Source organism: Chelmon rostratus, chromosome 18 (genome assembly GCF_017976325.1).
Source record: "Chelmon rostratus isolate fCheRos1 chromosome 18, fCheRos1.pri, whole genome shotgun sequence".
NCBI lineage: Eukaryota > Metazoa > Chordata > Actinopteri > Chaetodontiformes > Chaetodontidae > Chelmon > Chelmon rostratus.
In genome coordinates, this window is record NC_055675.1 from 829,705 (window position 1) to 850,547 (window position 20,843).

At 41.3% G+C, this 20,843-nt stretch overlaps 1 protein-coding gene across 2 annotated transcripts; it reads right to left on the minus strand.

The window, feature by feature from the left end:
• Positions 1-3,823: 3,823 nt before the first annotated feature.
• gopc (golgi-associated PDZ and coiled-coil motif containing) lies at positions 3,824-20,309 on the minus strand. Of its 2 annotated transcripts, XM_041958545.1 has the most exons (9): positions 19,812-20,309; positions 16,954-17,118; positions 14,432-14,455; positions 11,585-11,760; positions 8,203-8,368; positions 8,024-8,119; positions 7,479-7,643; positions 7,233-7,398; positions 3,824-6,113 (listed from the first exon to the last, which is right to left on the minus strand). In XM_041958545.1, exons 1-9 carry the CDS (start codon positions 20,070-20,072, stop codon positions 5,995-5,997), a joined length of 1,338 nt encoding a protein of 445 aa, XP_041814479.1. In that variant the 5' UTR covers positions 20,073-20,309; the 3' UTR covers positions 3,824-5,994. The 2 variants fall into 2 exon arrangements, with proteins under 2 accessions (XP_041814479.1, XP_041814480.1); XM_041958546.1 differs by lacking the exon at positions 14,432-14,455.
• Positions 20,310-20,843: the final 534 nt, after the last annotated feature.

Here is a 20,843-nt window from a genome sequence, read left to right on the forward strand (position 1 = left end):
CTACATGGCCACTTTTAAAATGGACAAGAATGGGTCATTATAGCCCCTTTCAGACATGCACCCCTTTATGTTCACCTGAGTAAGCACCCTGGTCAATAAGTGATAAGCAATCTTATCGGACCTGTAATATTTCCACATCACTTTCAACGAGGCATGGTGTGTGTGTGCATGCGTGCGTGCGTGCGTGCGTGAGTGTGTGTGTGTGTGATGACTGCTTTGTGTGTCTTGTTATGATGTTACATATATGTTTTCTTTTCTCAGAACTCTCTTGTAAAGTACATCTTAATCCCAATGTGACTACTTCAATAAATAAATCTTAAATTTCTACTGTTGCTAATTGACTGACTTGTTATTTGTCGCTGTTGTGTTAATCTCAGGTTCCTGACTCCAGGAGACAGAACACTGACTCCACACACTCTCCAACCTGAACACAATCTGCTCAGTTGTGTCTGAAGGATCAATCAATTGTGATCAATTGTGTTTGAGTACTCACAGTTCATTCATTGAACTGAAAAAATGTTTGAAAATTTGATATGCCACTGGATAATATATGTGAGACTCTTTTATTTTTCTGGAGTCAGACTGTAAACATTTTCATGTGGAGTTAAACCTCTGAATAACAGCTACTAATCAACATTGTCATTATTTCCTTCACAGGTGTTGCTTGACACACACATATATGAGCAGGCTCTGCAGACCTGCTGGCACATCGGCTCCTATGTCTCAGGTAAGTTCACGATCGCTTTCATTTCACATTAACCTGTTTGTAATGAGGAAGAGGGGAACATTATTCTGTAAATAAGTTAAATCTGCTCATCTTACTCACTCTTTGTTTCAGATGTGGGAGGTGAACACCAGCAAGATGATGCAGGTTGTTAGGTTTAAGCAGAAGGATGCTCAGCTCCCCAGAGTCCCCCCTAACATTCAGTAAGTCATATTAGACACACATTTATCATCAGTTCAGGTTCTGATAACTTTGAATGACTGCAGCCACAGAGACATCTCAAGATCATCAGCCAGGCTCAGTTGTATGCCAGGAGCCCGACAGAGCAGCATCAGGACACCCCCAACTCCAAACTGCTCCGCCCACAAGAGGTGGTGATGTAGGGGGTTCCGAAAGTCCTGCAGGGCTTCTGGTTGCTTCCTCCAAACACCTCCTTCCACATACCCATAACCAGCCCCACTGACGATGAGGAGCCTTGTATGGAAGAGGACACCATACCTTTCAGACAAAGAGTATCTGGCTCCTCAGCTCCTCTGAAATCCAGTGCTGGACCTCCTGCCCACACTCCCACCCACCATGGGTTCAACAGTAGTCTGAAAGAACCAAAGGAACAGCCAACACCTGTCCTGAGACGAGACCCTGCTGTGGCTTCAGCTCCCCCAGCTGTTCAGCCCCACTCTGACGATCTGCCTGTCATACCTGTAGCACAGGATGAGCAGGTCAACCTGTGCTGAACCGCCTTCCAACATTGGCCTGGAGGAAACAGAGGAACAGCCAGAACCCAGTCCGGAACCAGCCTCTACTGCTGCTGCTGCTGCTGAACAGCACAGCCCAGACAAAAACTCCACTGTGGTTCAGACTCCAGCACCTCCTGTGACCCCCGGTGCTGAGCCTCCTACACTCTGCTGTGGTGTCATCTGCTCCACCTCCTCTGCCCCCCCCCCCCCCCATCCTGTGTAGAGAGCAGGACGACCTGTCCTTCAGCCAGGATGAGGCCAAAATGTAGTCTGAGGGTAGAAACCAAGGCCTCTTTCATTGGTACTTTTATAGTATCAAAATAATAAATTCATTGTTGTATTGGAGTCAGTCTGCATCAGTTTCATGTATTGTGAATTAATGCAACATAAAAAGAAGACATTATCAAATATGAAGTGTGAGATGCATTCACTGTATGTTATGGTGTTATCACCTGGTCCTTATAAAGGTGGACCTTGTAATTCAGCTCCTTGTCAGAGAGATATTAAAAGTGTGATTTCAAAACACTTATGTTATGCATATACAAAGAGCCGGAAATAAAATAACAGCCACAATGATACTGGACTTTTGAAACAGTTTCCAGTATTGATATTTGAGGGTTCAATATGTGCAACAATGATAGACTGATCTATGTAGAGTTTTTGTTTTTTTACACATACTCACAGAACATTTAAAAAGTTGCCATGGATCTCTTAAATCCTTTTTTTACACAATTGTGTGTGCAGTCATTGGCATAAGTGTGGAAATGAATCCTCATATTTTGTAGATGTGCACATTCTGAAACAATGTTTTACCTCTCGATCTGCTGTGCCTAGATTTTTAACAGCTTGTCCTAAAACTGTTGTTTAGGCTAATCTTACGTAACAAATGTCACCTGGCATGCAACTGTCAAAGCTTTATCCAAGTTTCCATCGGCAGTAACTTGTCTTATTAGCTGTTTGAGCATGTTATCCATGACCTCCTCAGTGTTGTAGGTTGTTCCAGCAGAGTGTAGAACAGGCGCAGTGCCACTTAGTAAGCCACACTCACTCACTCACAGTCCCTCTGTGCACAGTCTTAGGGAGCATAGCATCACTGACAATCACAGTCTCCGTCCAAGTGCACATGTGTCAGTGAACACAACAGCACAACAAAGGGGAATCCACTTCTACATACTAGTCTGTGTTTTTTTTTTTAAGTGTGACACAATTGGTGTCAAAAGATTGTCTGGAAAAAGATGAAACTACCACCTTCTTCACACACTGGTTACTCACCAGCCATGTGATGTTGCCCTTTGTTTATACAGTGTCATATTTAAATAAATACTTTTTCAAATGTAACAGGGCATGCACATCCAGTATGAGTTACAGATTCAGGATGTAGAGTTCGATGGGGATCCAATGGGACACACTGCAATACTTTTTTTCCCCCTATATTTGCTGTGCACATCCATCAGGTGTGGCTGTGTCAGTTTCCAAATATGTGATTAAAAAATCTTCCTGACTTAAAAATAATTCATTTACATTCCATCAGACTCAAGTGCACATGCAGGATGTTCTCAAGCACTGTCAATCTGGTGAATAATACCATTATGTTTCCTATTTTTCCATTGTGGTCTGGTATGCTGCTCTCTAGTGGAGTGTTTATGAGCTTGCACATTCTTGTTCAGTGGTTTGAGGCCCAAGCATGGGGCTCCAGACTTTCATGCTCATGCTCAGTTAAACATACTTATAATTTTTTATGCATTTCATGATGAACTTGATTTAAAGCTCCAGTGTGTAGGATTTAATGGCATCTAGTGATGAGGTTGCAGATTGCAACCAACTGAATACCTCTCATCTTATCCTCCCCTTTTAAGAGTGTAGAAGAACCTACGGTGGCCCATTGGAGGCTTTCTCTAGAGCAAGTGTAACACTGCAAACTGTAGTGATCATGGCGGTGCAACAGGCAGACTCTGTGGAAGAGGACCTGCTCGCTCTGTAGATATAGAGCTCATTGTAATAGAAAACACAGCAAGTCATATGTCTGGCTGATTAAATATTAATGAAAACAAAACTAGGAATATTATATTCCATTTCTACAAACTGGATTTTTATACAAATCTGATTTGATATTGTTAGCAATTTTTCCAGGCTGGATCACATCCTGGATCGCTGTCTGAATGCATCCGATTCTGCCCTTTTGTAAAATGTTTGTCAAAGCCCTTTTCAGTGATGGTGATAGTTCTCAGATCACCTTGGGCCAATTAGCCCCCAGATCCAAATTGCATACCTGATTGCAAGTCTAGTTAGAATTTATTTTTTAAACTCAGAGGTGAGTTTTAAGGCACTGGAGACATTTAAAAAAGGCAAAGTACTGCAAATGTATTGTAAATAAATCAAAATCGAAACCAAACTTTATTTCAAGGCTAAATAAAATGTTTAACTTCAAAACATTACCTATAAAGATGCACATCGTATTGTGTGAAACGAGTTTAAAGACACAAACAAGGGCCAAAGAAAAAAAATAACAGACAGTCAGTAAAGAAACAGGATGTGAATGCTGTAAGGTCATGGAGTCATGGCATTCCAAGGGTTCACCTAACCGGTGTTCCTTTAGGCCAAAACACTAGCAGGTACTGTAGCAGTGGTGACAACAGATACAAGAGTTGGGCACAATTATGTATTCAACTGAATATCTTTGCATCCTTTGTCAGGGAGCAGCTGACTCAACTCTCTACTCAGTTTAGAGTATGTGGTTTGTTTCTATTTTACTGCATTATACTGTGTGGTGTTCCTGACAAAATACCTGATACAACTGAGTGTAATGACAAGTGACAAAAACAGTATACAGTAACACACAGATCAGAAGGACCCCAGCATTATGAATGATTGTATTCAATGACATTACATCATATAAGTGTTATTGTGCCCACCCCTGTATATTATGAACATACAGTGACATGCCAACATATGTTAGTGATGGAACAAGGTTAAAAATGTATGGTCAATGGAACATCTACCCTACAGTCACCATCTTATTAACAGGATATGATATCAGGACAGAGTTTTGAGGTCATACACTGGAATTACAAGTAAAGTCACGGAAATGTCCTAAAGGACTTGGGAGAGAATTTGCAGTTTTAGTCATTAGATGTTATAACATGCAGTTTTTTGTATTTACACTTAAAAATATCTGGAGGGAAAACTTCCCTTCAGCCTAAAACGGACATAAGGTATAATCATTGTTTGATTGTTTTGCTAAAAGCAGACTCTCAAGAGCTTTATGCCTCGACAAGGACACCGTGACCACGCCATTAATAACTGGGATTTGGGATACTACTAGGGTGTTAAAGGACACTGCTCATGCCCTGAAAGGTTGGAGAAAAGAAGGCCGCAGTTCTGGATGGGATTGGGAGGCGCCTTTGGAACAGTACTTGACAAACTTTTATGCTGTCTTGAAAGGATGACTTCAGAGAGGGAACCCCCTGGATTGGGATGCAGTTACACTGATTGGTTTCACAGCTTCTCTTGTCAAAGAGCAAGAGCAGCCACCAGAGGTTAAATCACATCACCTGAAAGCCCTCTATTGCACATTTCTATTTGGAATACTAATAAGACTGTTGGTTTATTAAGTGTTTAAATGTACTACATTTAATGGATACTGTAAATACAGACAAAGATTCAAAAGGTCAAACTTCAGAGCCAGAACCAGCAGCTTTTCAAGTACTTTTACTCTGCTCAGTATGAACATCTCCAAAGAAATGTTGCCCATTGTTCCTCTTTAGACCCTGGATACATTCAACTGACTGTATACAGTCCCTGTCTGCCCTGCTTCGTTTTTAAATGCATTTCAAAAAAGTCTGAAGTGGATTGTGATAACAAGCAAGATTTCACAGCATTTTTTCATTTGATATTTATTTCACAGGGTTTCTGAATTGATTGATATATTTACTGAACATCTCCTGAAAGAGTATGAACGGCCTCGGTCTTGCTTACTACAATGATCATTTACATCTGAAATGGTTGTTGAGCAATTTATTATCGTATTGTAAAACATTTTCCCGGCCTCTCCCGGGGTCCCTGTAGGACAATAGAGTCTTGTCATAGTGTTGTCAAGACCAGATGAAGAACTATACAAACAGAAGTGAAATACTCTCTTTCCAAAAGCAGCCCCTGACAGACATTTCAAAGCTGAGTAACCTCTTCCTCCCTGATGTCACTGTGCCTCCACGACAGCTTGGTAACATCTACTTCATTTTGCTGTCCTGTCAACTCCCAGTAGGATCTTAATAAAATATCACAAAAAAGTCACACACTGTTCAGTAACACTCCCTCCTCTACATGTACTTTTAGCCCCAATCATTGCCACATGCCCAGGCTAAACCCCCGAATCCCACCACCCCAGAACACCAAGAGGAAGAAGGGAAAACTGTTTCTGTTCATTTTCCCTTGTCCCTAGGCTTGTCGTAGAATTCTTTGATTGAGTTCTTTGAGAGGCATCTCCCTAACAATCGTCCTGTTATCTCTTCAAATGTGAATGGCTTGGCTGAGCCTCTAGGAGGAGCAGTCAGTCTCAGGAGGCTTTGAAAGGGTTTCATCTGAAGGTGTCTCACTGGAGATCCCAGTGTCTCCTCCATTCTCTGGTCCATTGCTCAGGGACATCTTCTCAAGTGCTGCAGGGAGGACACAGATTGAGATGTACAATAAGTAATATGCTGTTTTGTATCCAGCAGATAGCATCTCAAATAATGACATCAGAGTTGTGTGATGTCTACACTTGTTTTAATCAGTAGCTGGAGAGGGGAGGGGGAATGGCTCCATGACACTGTATGAATGAATGTCTCAGTTTGTCTAAAGCCCCAGCATTTATGTCTTATTATTGCCAAGTGTCACTTAATGTCAGACCTGGCAAAAACAATCACCCTAAGAATTCTCAACTGTACATGCATTTACTCGTTGTGAACTGAGCTCCTACAGGTGTTTTCACGCCTCACCTGTGGGTTTGGTTAAAACAAACTGGTGGGAAGAGGAGGGTCTGAAGCAAACAGACCAACCACAGTATTCCGTGAGAACAGAATAAAGCTAGCTAAACTACAAGTAAATCCATCTGCTGACTGTGAACTTCAGCAAGCAGCCTAATAACATGCTATCTGCTTGCCATGCACTGTACATGTAAATCATTTGGTTACACATAGGCATGAGGGTGGGGATTTTCTCTTATCAAAAGCAGCTGCTATGCTCTGCTTTGGTTGTGCTCTGTGTGCCTATGCAGTTCATTAAGTCTACTAAAAATGTGTGACAAAGCAATTCCACAGTAATCCTTGGTAATTTGATTGTACAAGATGTCTGTAGTTTAAGATGTCTGTTAGTTAATTTGAGCTCTTTGTGCCACCACAGAACATAAATATACACATCACATCAGCTCCATAGCACTGATGATATAGGATGACAATGTGTCAGTCTGTATGAATTCAAGTTTACTAATTGGTTGATTTAAAAAGCAAATGACTTGACAATTTCATCAAATCCTGACCAAATAGATCCATACCACTGGAAGTCCCCTCAGTCCCCTCATATGAGGCCATTCTGACTATAGCTCATACTAACTTTGTACGTGCCACCGCTGTTGTCAGAGTTTGACAAACCCAAACTCAATGTATATTGGAAGCAACACAAGCTCTGTTAAGCTTTCCAAATAAGAAGAACATTTGTATTTCATACATTTAAGTATTCTGTATGACCTTTTTCTCTGAGCATGTTGTTACTGGTCAAAACAAGTTTTGAAATCTCACCCTGCAGTGATGCCGAGCTGTTGATTGGTGGCGCTGTGCTGCTGTCGTCCAGTTCGTCCAGGTAGAGTCGGTAGTGATGGCCACTGTCGTCTTCATACTCCACATTCTCATCATCGCTGTCCACCTCTGGGGCCACATACACCACCTCGAACTCTATCTGTCCTCGCTGACAGGGACACCGGGAATGAGCACTTTCAGACAAACAGCGGGGTGTAGTGTGCTTGTGTGTGTGCAAGTCTGTGTTACCTGTTGGGACAAAATTGTGACTGCCTCCTTGTGTTTGGCATCTCGCAGATTGATGCTGTTGACGGCAAGGATGGCATCTCCGACATGCAGACCTCCACATCTGTCTGCAGGCTGACTTGGATGGATCTCTGAAATTAGAATGGGAACACCGTGCTCCTTCCCTCCCTGATGAGAACAGACACACGAGAGATGACTCATCTGGTAAAGGACTCTGGCTGCAGAGAAACACAGAAGCTTTGCAGCTTTGAATAGGCACAAATCCTACCGGCTACTACCCGTTACCTCCAATCCCACTAACAACCTGGACCACACATTACAGGCTGCTGCTATCCACTTCCTGTAATCTCATTATGCAGCTAGTGTTACTTTTTGGTCAAGACCAGATAAACAAACTTTGAAGCTGATCATTTCTCTTCATTAATATCTTTGTCCACTGCGGGTGAAGAGCTGTGCCATTCAGGGAACAACACCATTAAAAGAAGATCTGAGAAAGCCACTTTGAGAAAGGAAAAACAAAACAAAACAAAAAACGGCTGATTTCTTACTGTGATGGAGATCCCCAGCCCTTCATGATCATCTTTGACTAGCACCACCTTCCTGATAGGACCTACTCCCTGGGTTTTCTTCAACATGTCTGGGTCCTGTAATAACATTAACGCATTCAACTTGGAAGCACAACTACAGGGTATCAACAGTTTGAACTGCTTTACAGTTTTAAACTCACATGCCCCACAGGAGAGGGAAGAGGTTTCTTCGAATCATTCCGACCTCTACACGCCCTAATGACAGTCTTATGACGGTGAAGATGAATCTCTGCCTCCAGTTGGTTCCACAGCTTGTCGTGTGCTGGTCCTTTCATGTCACGGCCCAGTAACTGGATCTGCTGCACCCTGGAAGACAAACCAAAAGACCGCTGTCAATTCAGATTTCAGGCAGTTCTTTTCATTTTTCAAGAAATCCTTTCATCTCAGGTCTGATGCCCACACTAGGTCGTGGAGTTGCATGTTTTAGCAGGATCCTTAGTCTTCACACCTGGCTCCAGTCTGTCTGCAGTATCCATGCCATTGGTTTCATTTACATTTGAACATATTCTTCCTTCTTTTCATCCTCACCCAAAGACGTTAGGTAGTTGCATGCTTGCTGTGAACCTGCCCACTAAAAACAGACATGCACGCTCTGATGTCACTAAGCTCCCCTTGTGGAGGGCTCATAGTGCTGCTATCCCTTTTCCTATCCATATTACCAACAGACTGTCTAACCTTAATTCTCATGTTCCACCTGCCCAGCCTGGTAACATGGTCCATAGAAAATCTACACGGTGTAGAGTAAATGCTATTAATTCAATTTAATGTTGAGCTCTCTCCCATGAGTAAGTCCATCCTTGCAAACACCCAAAGTTCATTTAATAATCCTCACTGCTTAAATCCAGGAATGGTTTGGGATTCCTTCATCTAAATATTAGTAGCCCACGCCAACCTCAAAAACCGGATCATCTGAACATGTACATGTACAAGTTTCACATGCGGACTCTGATATTGTAGGGTTAATCTCTGACAATATAAGGTGCAATGAGGCCCCCATCCACGCATCCCTCGGACAAATAAACTTTTTAAAGATCGCACCCTACCCCTAGCCCTAGATTTAATCCTCTACAATAGAAAAGATAAAATTGCTGTCTCTGGTGTACTTCATCATTGCCCGACAGCCTGTGTTAAAAACACAAAACTGAAAAAAAAAAAAAAACAGTCTTGAGCATCACCAAAAGAGATTTTAGAGCTTTTTCACGAAGTCTATTTACATGAGCTATTTAGTAGTGATATTCGCCACACCTTTCTTATTCCAGATGTCAAACTAGCTCTGGATCACCTCAGGAAGTCCTTCCTTGTTAATTGCTAATAAACACGCACCATTTAAAAACAAAGAATAAAAAATAAGGTAAATCTTTGGTATTCTCCTAACTTATCAGTTGTCTTTGAGGTCACTAGCTGGACATACATGGGCTCACACTCACTGGACCTCTTTTAGACACCAAAGAAACAAGTGCACAGTTGCAGTTAAGGCTGGACTTTATTACACATTCTTATTTGGACTTGTGGCAGGCAGTCAAAAAGAATGAAGACACTACTCCTCCTCCCTCAGGTCTCAGACTTCATGGTTACTTAGTGTCAGAAACCAATCATATCTGTTCAGATATTAATAAACGCTTTACTGCCACTGGCCATTCACTTGAGGATAGACATATTGGGACAGCTTCCACAGTGAAGGATTGTGTGCATACTGCTAACCCAGAGTCTCTGTTCTCTATTCAGCTTCTCCCTGCAGGCCATCCATATCAGGAAGTAAAGCCAGTGAGGACAACTTGGATGCCTTCTTCAGACTGTCTGCCCCTCTTATTAAGGAACACATCACACATATATCCTACCTTTCTATCTCATCTGGCATAATCCCCACTGTTTGCAAACCCAGATGGTCCCTATGGTGATATTAACAATCTTAATGACAATCTAAACATCGGCCAATTTCAAAATTATTAGTGAGTAACCAGCAGAAATCATTCCTCACAGACCATTCTATCCAAAGTCCACATCAGTCTGGTTTCAGACCAATCACTGCACCCCCTCAGCTGTGAGATTAGCATCCAACGACACGATTACTGGTTTAGACAACAGAAAACATTGTGTATATTCATAGATTTCACATTTAGCAAAGTATTTGATACAGTTCACCAGTCTGTAAGGATTGCTCATTACTGGCTTTGATAGGGATGCTTGCAGCTGGTTTCAGAATTACTTATGTGATAGTAGTCTGTGTGTAAGGACTACCATGCACCATAGATTTGCTTTTTATACAGAAATAAAACCAGCCGTCTTTAGATTTTATCAACTTTTCAATTTATTTTATTATTATAATTTAGAAACACGCTGCTGCATCGACACTCAGGCCCTTAGATTCTGTTTACCACTCAGCCCTCAGTTTGATTACTAGTAATAGCTACAATACTCCCCACTGTATCCTCTATGATAAGGTGGGCTGGTTTTCCCTCCCTGAGAGACACAATAAGCTTTGGTTTCTGTTTATCTGTGAAGCCCTGGTTGGAAAATGACCATCATACATCATATCTATGTTACATTGGAACCCTGATCCTTTTTTAACTCGCTCCAGTGACTGGCTGGTTCTTCAGGAACCTCTTGACGGGACTGAACTTGGAAGGAATGTTTGAAGTATTAGTGCATCTGATTCATGGAATCCTTTGCAATGTGACCTTAAACTGAATACTTTCAAACCTCTTGGACACTTCAAAAATGCATTTAATAACCATCTATTGTCTACCTGTAACTATTCTAACTGATTTTGCGTGTTGATTTATATATTTGTATTTTCCATGGTGTAATCGCAGCATAATTTCAACGATTTCTCCAAGAATCTCAATGAAGGTTGAATCAATCAATCAATACACATTACACATACACTACTAGAGCCTAAATATTTTAATTATCAGGGTATCAATGCTTGTTTGAGTGTTGAAGGGACAAAGAGAGAGAGATTATGTCTCAACTAAAACACGCTTTCAATCTGCAAACAAACTGTTTCCTTTGAATCGGCCCTACCTGTGTGTGCACTGTGTGTGGGCTGTGAAGGTAAGGTAGTCAGCACTGGACAGGTGGACTATACTGTCCAACAAACTGTTCTGAAAGGGAAGCGTGCCATTACCAATCCTTTGGAAAAGCTTATCCGAGGATTATTCACTGTCCTCTTTAATATCGTCTCACAAAACTTATTTTCATCATTTGGCTTTTTCGATGTTTACTTTTAGCTGTTATTTTTACTCAGTGACTGAATGTGTATATGACTGTTCTTTTTTTGTCCTTGGTTGTGAGACACTTTTAATGCTAGTTTTGAAAGGTGCAAACTAAATAAAGTTGTTATTAGTATTATTATTGTTTGACTTTTTTCTGAAAGTGAGTACACTTGCATTTGCGTACATGATCCCCCCCCTGGTTATTATATCGCTCGTCAACAGTATCATCAGTTGCAACATAACATAATGTTTTCTTTGCAAACTCTCAACTTTGATCTAAAAGGTGTTGTGAGTTTCATCTCCTTACCTGCCAGCCAGTTCTTTGTCCAAGTATTTGGCAGCAAGTCTGGCTCCGTACACTTCGGCCTGCAGTACTGCCATGTGCCGACGAAGGGCCTCATTTTCTTTCTTATACAGTCTCACTTCTGTCTCCAGCCTTGCCTCTGCTAATTTCTCCTTCTTGCTGGCCTCAAGCTCCTGTTCCTGGAACAGACACATCACATGTGAACATAACGCAAACAACACAATGTCTGCCAGCCAAATACAATTCATCAATATAGTGTATATGCATAAGTGTATGTTTTAATCTTACCAATATCTATGCTGTGAAATTTCAATTCATACATTATTAGTTCTAGCAGGATAAGTGAAAATCAAATGAGAAGATTAATCATTTACACTTACTTTAGGCTTAAATGTTTTTCCATGATTGAACTAGGAAAAGTAATCGGAAGAAATAGCTGCAGCTGAAAAGTTGATTTTACTGTAATAACTGAATTTTCAAGGTCAGTATTTGGCTTTCAGAGTTGTGCGGTAACGTTAATAAGAGCTTGAGAAAGCATTTTCAGTTCAGACAACTGTCTTCAAAACATGAACACACAGGGCACAGACACACACGTCCTGGGGTATCAGTTATTTTCAGCAGGAAAGGACAGATTTGGCAACAATACCAAGATGTCAATGTTCTGTATTTAGCCCTAGTCAGGCCCCATTTATCTGCATTTAATTAATTACAATTAAGGCACTTTTTTGTGTTAATGTAGGTCCATTTTTGGTCTTCAGGAACTCCGGAGAAAAATACCTGACTGTTGATCTGCTAAATGCTCCACAGAGTTCACCAGCTGGTCACAAATTGGCTGTTTGGTGGTGGTGGTGTGTACAGTGCAGCAGCCTTTGACAGCATGCTGTGTCTGGAAATGATGCACATGAAGATGTGGGCTGCTAGCTTGCCACCCAAGTGAGGCAGAGGAGGCACCAGAAACAAGTGAAACATCTGTTATAGAGGAATTCTGTCTACTTTAGGTTAATTCACAAAAGTCCAAATCAACATCTCTGTGGATACAACTTTCTTTTATTGTGCCCATAACAACAACTAGATGCAACATAGATACTCTACAGCAGAGCCAGCAGGCTGTGCATCGTCTCTGACCAGCAGAGGATTCTCATCTAATGGTGAAAAAAACAAGACTTGGGTAATCTGTGGGAGCTGCTTAGCTGTCACAGAGAGTCCCAACATGACTAGTTTTAATTGGCACAATATACACACACTTAGGCCTTGCCATCTAGACAGCTCACAGAAAAAGATTTTACCACTATCTGTTCCCCAGTCTCCCACATCAAGCTCAGGAACATTTTTTTCATATGATGAGCTCTCAGCAGCAGTAAGGTCTACAGTAAGGTAAGGCTCTTTAGGTGCTACGTCACATTGTACTTCCCACACACCTTCAACTGCACAACCCACACAACCCTGTCTGGCTGCCTATTTTCACTACACGTGAAACTCATAGAAAGGCCGCCAACAATAAGATACAGAGTTTTACATATATGCAAGAACTTGGTTTGTGAATTTTTCATGACGACAGAACTGGAGCCACAAAATAAAGTTCATATCACACCACAAAACACAATTATATGATGCCACATGGGAAAATGTATCAAGTATACTGAAGGGAAGACACTCGCTGAAGGGAGAGTGTATGAGCATGTGAATGTGAGATGAGGGAAACATAATAATGTCTATTGCTAGAGCTGTTATGCAGCTGAAAGCATTGGAAATTGCTCAGCAGCTGAATACTCCTACGACCAAATTCAAAACTAGCCTTGGCTGGTGCAAGAGAATGATGTGGGAGAATGGACTGTCCTTCTCTGCAGAACAAGTCTGGAGCAGCGTTTGCCTTCAGACTCTAATGAAAAGCTAGTGGATTTTCAGCGCTCTGTTATGATCTTCAAAAACAATTCATACCCACTTGACCACATTGGAAATGCTGATGAGCTCCATGCCAGCATCTGTGGCTGATTAGTAATTGTAAATCAACTGGAAATGGAAAGAGTCACTGTCATGTTGCTGTAGCATGCCTAGCAGATGAAACAAAGCCCCCCCTATATCTCTGCGATTCTGATAAACAAGACTGTACCCTAATGGCAAAAATAATCATAATCTTGTTTTGTAACTGCATGGCAAAATAACAGAAGCAGCAGAAGAAGGAGCCAGAGCTAGAGACAGAAAGTGGCGCGCTGCAAAGTTCACCCCGATTACTTTTCTATGTGACGTAAGCAAATCGCTTTGCAAGGCAGTGTGGGACCCCCAGTCATACAAGTCTAACCAGCGATGCAGCTACCGAATATTCTGCAGAATAAGTGACAACAAAAAAGAAATGCAGCTCTGGGTCATGCCCTGCAGGCATGGACAAGAATGTCCAAGTGTCAACATGAACTTTTGAGGCATTTATAATTTGCACTCGGTGTTATTCTCTGTGATGTAATTCATTAAAATGAATGATTCCTTCCACTGCAACTCAGCAGGGGATACACAAAAAGGAAATTTCATACTAAAATGTACAAAATCTATTAAATTTACATTTGTTTTTTTTTTTGCTCTGCCATCATTTCAATGATGTAGTTCATGTGAAAATAAAGTAAACCAACAAAGCTGATCTCAACCTCGGCACGAATTTGTGTGAGTGATGGGATGGCCTCACTGAATTCTTGGATGTGTTATTAAGGAGGAAGATGCCTATAATTCATGTCCCAGTCCTGTCCAGTCCAGCCTAAGCATCACCAAATCACAAGTTGTGTCAAGTGTAGCTATGCAATCTATATTCAATCCAAACAACTTATTCTAAAATCTGCAAAACACACTCATACACACACTTACCATCTCTTCCAATGTTGGAGCAGGCTTTAGGGGAAAAGGGACAGAGGAAGAACAGAAAGAAGTAAATTAGAGAAACTAATTTCAGGCAACAGAGATCATGATTGAGTGAAGCAGTTAAAACAAAGTGGTAGATATATTCAAAAACAACACCCGATTCCAAACAGGTTGGGGCTCTGTGTATTGATGATTGATGATATATCAATGATTTTCAAATCCTTTTCGACCTACTTTAACACAGTACAAAGACACGATTTAATGTTCAAACTGATCAACTTTTTTGTTTTTTTGTCAACATGCCCTCATTCTGAATGTGATGAATCTGTTGTAGAGACTGAAAAAAAGTTGGGAAAAGAGCATGTTTACCACTGTGCTACGTCACCTTTTCTTTTAACAACACTAATGCTTATTGGTATTACATGTCAGCGACTGAACTGAAAATGAACTGAATTGAAAATGAGAGTTTAAACGTATTTGGTTCGCGTGTATGAGAACCATGAAGTGTTAAACATTGAACTGCAGTCTAATATGACAGTACATCAAGTTTGCCGTCAATAAATGTAGTAAAATACTTCAGGTGAGTACAGGTGAGGTGAAAGTACCTGTAGTTTGAAGCTTACATTACAGACACTTTACATCAGTGTTTACATTTTGCAAAACATCTTTCAGAGATCAGAGATCAAGATGTCTTTGCCCTGTATTCAACTGAATATGTGTCGAACAGGATTTGGAAGTCATTGCATCTTGTTTTTCATTTACCTCTTACGCAGTGCCCCAACTTTTTGGAATGAGGGTAACTGAAAGCAATGGAAGCAATAGGAAAGCCAGAGTAAAGAGCAGCAAAGCAAGAGCAGCTGGCACTAGCTCTGTAACGGCCACTTTTTGCATGTTTCTGCATACATCCATGTAGTTTTAGGTTTCAGGTCTATTTTCATCTTGTGTACAAAACATCATTTTGGGCGCTGTCCAAAACGCAGTACTTATACTACACTTGCTACTGTGTACTGTGCACATGTGAATGGAGCAGGTTTAAAGAATGGCCGAATAGCTTTTGACTGAAATGTCCATCCCTAACACCGAATGCCTTTTGTAATCCAATAATGACAATTTCAATAAGGGAAGGAAGTGCATTTGTGTGTGTCTCATTTAATGACTAAAGCTAAATTATTTACATTATTTTCAATAATCATCCATGAACACCCTGCAGTAAGCCACTAAATGCATCAGTCCCAGCTGCCGGAAGTTTCATGTTTTAAGAGTTAGTTGTAGACACACAGTCAAAAAACATTGTAGATGTGACTTATCATGAATCATAACTTCCAGTGTCTTATGGATGCTCTTGACTAGCTATAAACTGCAGACTGACTAATGGGGCTAATAATACATTTTGACTACCTATACTCATCGATACACACCTTAGCAATAAACTGGAGTGAGGACTCAAAGCATGCCAAAATAGTCCATCCAGTATGATAAGCTATCATTGTATGTATGAAGTAAAGTGAAGTACAAACCGATGGATCTATAATAATGCATGCTTCAGAATACATTTCATTGTTGGTGGTAAATAAAGTGTAATGCATTTTCATGCCTTTAAGCAATACGTGATTATTATGTGAGATGCCAAAGTGCAGAGAAATGGTGGCCATTTTTCTTATGTCCCGGCCCTTTGTTCACACCACCCATTGCAACTCACAAATGGATGGTAATTAGCCACTTTTGTTTCATTTCTTTATTGGTACAAATGTATGCTCTGGTGGATTTTGTGTTAACCTTTGCGGGTGTGACTCTTTTGTTGGGTCACCACCATTGCCCCCCCTAGAGGACCCACCAAATTATCACAAAATTCAATGGGAAACACTGTTTAGTGTGCAGGTGCTCTTCCTCCTCTGGATGAGATTAACAGACCTCTCTCACACACATTTGCCTCAGCTTTCTAACATCACACTTTGATGAAGTTGGTATTAAACAACATCTATGCATCACACTGATTATGATGGGCGGCTCACAAGGCCACAGGACATTGCCAAAAACATCATCTTCAAGAAGAAGTAGAACCAAATGATGAATTCAATTCAATACAATTTTATTTATATGGCGCCAAATCACAACCAAAGTTGTCACAGGAGACTTTCCATATAGAGCAGGTACAGACCAAACTCTTTATCGACAGAGACCCAACCATTCCCTCATTAGCAAACGCCTTATTCCTGGAGTTCATTGAATACCAGGCAAGCTCACCAGATAAACATTATGGGTATGATTTTTGATCCTTCTGACCACAAAAACCGCCCTGTTCAAATGTTGAGTCAAATATATCGTGCTTATATTTTGTTTAACTTAGTTTGCCCTGGGTCGTCCAGTAACCAAGCTGCTAAAATGCATACAATATAGCTGCAATGTCCCCAGGTCAACCACTGACCTCAACTAACTGTCTCTACCAAATAACGGCAAAACAAAATAAAAATAAACATTTTAATTATTCAGTCTGAAGGTTGTGGACAGCTTCTCCACCTCCTACCTACCAGTCTGTCTTTGATAGAGTCAGAGTCCTCAGCCTGGCCTTGCTTGGCATGAAGCTGCAGCTGGAGAGCATGAAGCTGCAGGAGCTGGTCGTGGACCTCTCTTTCTACCGCTGCCCGCTCAGCCTTAGCCTCTGTCAGCTCAGAGCGCAGGTCCACCAGCTGAGCCTGAAGTGGATGAATGGAGGCAAAGAAACAAAGAAGTATGCAAAGGTCAATTTCAGCCACAGTTGTGCGATAGATTCCCAGGAGTCAAAACACAACCAACGTAGCTCCAGTTGGGCGTCTGTGCTGATTGTGAAGAAATTTCCTCGAGCCACAGCTATCGCTGATACAGAAGCATCAAAAATTACAGAATCCAATCTCACAATGGAGAAATTCACTCTTATAGAAGCTCTTCAGATCACACAAGGGGGGGGGGGGGGGCTCTCTTCCTTATTTTCTTGTATGAGGTACAATGTTTGTGAGATTTAATTCTAAGTATAATTTACGGCACTAAAATTGAAATACAAGGCAAAGACTAAAAATAATTGTAAATATTTTCACACGGGAGAACGCCATGTCTTGTTGTTGGAAATCACCAAGGACCTGAACCATGACAGAAATAAAGAAGGAGTGATTTAACATGATGCAAAATAACATCTATCTGAAGCAAAGCAGTCCATGGCTGCTATGGGACACAGTAGTGGGACAGGGATATTAGACGGAATAATATAGCCTACAGCAGGAGATGTTACACTGTTGGATGCAACATAGGATGACAGTGGGCTGCACAAAGAGCCTGAGGTAGCTGTTGAAGTGAGGGAATCAAGAACCAGCAACTAAAAACCTTGAAACTGCTGTGAAACGGCAAAATGGCACACCATGATGGCAAACCATGATGATGATGTGGTGACCAGAATGCTAATTTGGCACGGAGGCTTTCTTAGTTACGTTTCATCGTTGTTAGTTTCTATATCATATTTAAAGACGTTTATTAGATCTTAAGCATACACACGGTCTATTTTGGCAGGCAACACGGAATAAAAAATAACGTCCTGTTTGCTGACAACAAAAGTCCGTCCACAAGACACCTTCACAGCATTATGACTTCAGATCAGAGTGTTTTGCCCTTTGCAGAAAAGCAAATTTTCCTGACATCTACGACAGGTGTGGACTGCTCATTAATTTTGTTCATACCTAAGAACAACTTCTAAGTACGGGAAAATTGGTGAATGCAGAAAAATTATTTTTCACTCACACTTGCAACATGACAACTAATCTCTTTCTGCCATGAGGCCTAAAATGTAGTGTCAAAGTCTCAGTGTTCAAATTCAGCGTCGAGATCCAAGTTTCAACATTAGTATTTGTCATGCTGCAAGAAAAAGATATAAGAAATGTATAAAATAAAACTGAAATGTAATATCCTTTGTGTAATTTTAAATGTGTGCACAACTCTGCCACCCTGGTCAGTGTGGCTGAAGAAATATTCTGTCAATAACACTTGATGATAACATGACTGATGACAGACGTGTCAGGTGTTTGTTATTGATCATGGCTGATTGGCTGCTTTCATGTATTTTGTGCATCTACAGTATGTGTAATTATTGTGAATGGATTTGGTGTCAGATCGGGGATTCTCAATAGCTGTCTACTGAGCATTCCTCCTGCCAGGGCATTCGGTTCAGCAGCCTCTCTGTTATCACTTCTGCTGATGATGAAAGATGAGTATGGTGGCACAGTGCAATTAGTACTGTCACTGCACAGCAACGGTTCTGGGTTTGAACAAGGTCTAGCAACTAAAAATCTCCCTGTCCCTGCGTGAGTTTTCCTGCAGGCACTCCAGCTTCCTCACACAGTCCAAAGACATATAGGTGTGAACTGAGTCAGCCCTGTGATTAAATGGCAACCTGTCCTCATAAAGATAAGCGGTATAGATAATGGGTCATGGATGGACTGAAGCATAAAGAGAATCCACTCTGTCATCATCAGCAGTGAAGACTTTACTTCCAGACAAAGCACCTTGGTTTCCACTTTATGCCAGCCACAAAAACAAGTTTTCAGAATGTGTGATATGGGAAAATCACCTTGTCCCACAGTACAGCCCTGAACATGGCATAATTTGTCACCGAGTTGTGAGTTTACAGTTTTTTTCCCCTCTATTTTGTATTAGAGGTGGCCTAAGTCTCTCTCTCTGGACAGGAAACCATGGGAGACAGGGATAAAACTTTACTTTCATAGTGACAGACTTTCAATCCATCCAGATAGTTTGAGGATTACAGAAATACCTTCAGTAGTGGAGCTGTGACCCGAATGTCACTACATGGGAGGCACACACTGCACAGCCAGCTACGGTACTCAATATGTTTACCACATCAATGACAGCTGCCAAAAGCGAGGAGCTGCCTTCAAGTATAATGTTATGGTACTGGTTACTAGTTTTACAGTATCTGTCAGTGGCATGGCGTTTATACAGTCTGTGCACAGTGTGCCAGTAAGGAACAGTGATGTGCAGGTGTATAGGTGTATGTGGCAGTTTAATAACTATGACATAACGTTTTCACGTCCGTCAAACAGTGGCATACCACTGAGGATGGCCATATGATCTTCCGTGACAGTAGCGCACCGTCGGGATGTGCCGGTGGACGGTAACAGTCTCTGTCTATCATTTAAGTTACACACAGCAACGGCAAATCCTAATCAGTGGAAACATGTCAGTAAAAATGGACATGTCGGTGAGAAGTGCTAACCTTATGTACTAAAGGTACATGGAACAAGTGCCACTTTTCGATCTGGGCAGGAGGGTCAGAATGATAACAACCCTCACTTACATGAAACTTTTATGTGTAACATTTTCCGTACATCGTACATCACTTACTAACCTCTAGTTTATGGTTGAGTTGGAAAACCGTCTGGGTTTTGTGACAGAGCTGAGCAAAACAGGAGCTGAGGCTGGTCATCTTCTGCCGACCCTCATACGTAATATCAACTTGATCTGGGTCTATTTCTCCGAGCAGCAGATCCACGTCCACGAAGGCCTTGTCAAATTCTTTCTCCAGCACTTCCAGCCAGCGAAACATAGACATACCAGGGCCGAGGCCCGAGCTGTGGCCTGCCGGGGAGCATCCAGCCGAAGCGGACATGGCTAGAGCACAGCAGTCCTGACGTTAACGTTAGCTTAACGTTACTAGCAAAATATTAAATGCCAGTAAGGTTAGACAAACCCCTCCCTGCGAAATAACACAGTCGAAAGGACGTTGAAAATCGATCACTAACGTTAGATTGCGTATTGTCCAAACGTATTGGTTTGAATCTGAGAAATTACGTTTTCCGATTCTTTTGAAATGCACTGTCTAACCAGGAAGTCCCATATCAGCCTCTGTATCTGGTATGCAATTAGTAGAGTCTGCCTGACTGTCAGTGAAAAGAGGTCGATAGCAGAGCGGGGCGATGCAATCAGACCTGAATGGCAAGTCTAGACTGCCAAATACCACCTCTATTTTCATTTCCCCACTACTTTATTCGTGAAAAACGCCTTTGGCGTTCTAGTCAAGTACAATAAAACATTTAACATCGTAAAACACATAACAAAGCCGCGTTTTACGTGTAAGTAACAAATGTGGTGCTCCTGCCAGAACTGCTCAGGTTTTCTTTTTTACTATTTTTAATTGACTAAACACAATATACAAGACAAGTCAGGTGAAAAAATATATATCTGCACTTACAAATCAAAAGTAGGTAAAGCAAATGCATATAAAGGCTTTAGAGTAAATGTATTAAAAGAGGAAAAGCAGAAGAACAAATATATATATAAACATCGGCGTAGGAACCGGGGGGATGGTGGGACGTGTTCCCTCCACTATTAGGGACAGGCGCATTTGTCCGACCCAAAAATTATATCGGAGAAAAAGAGA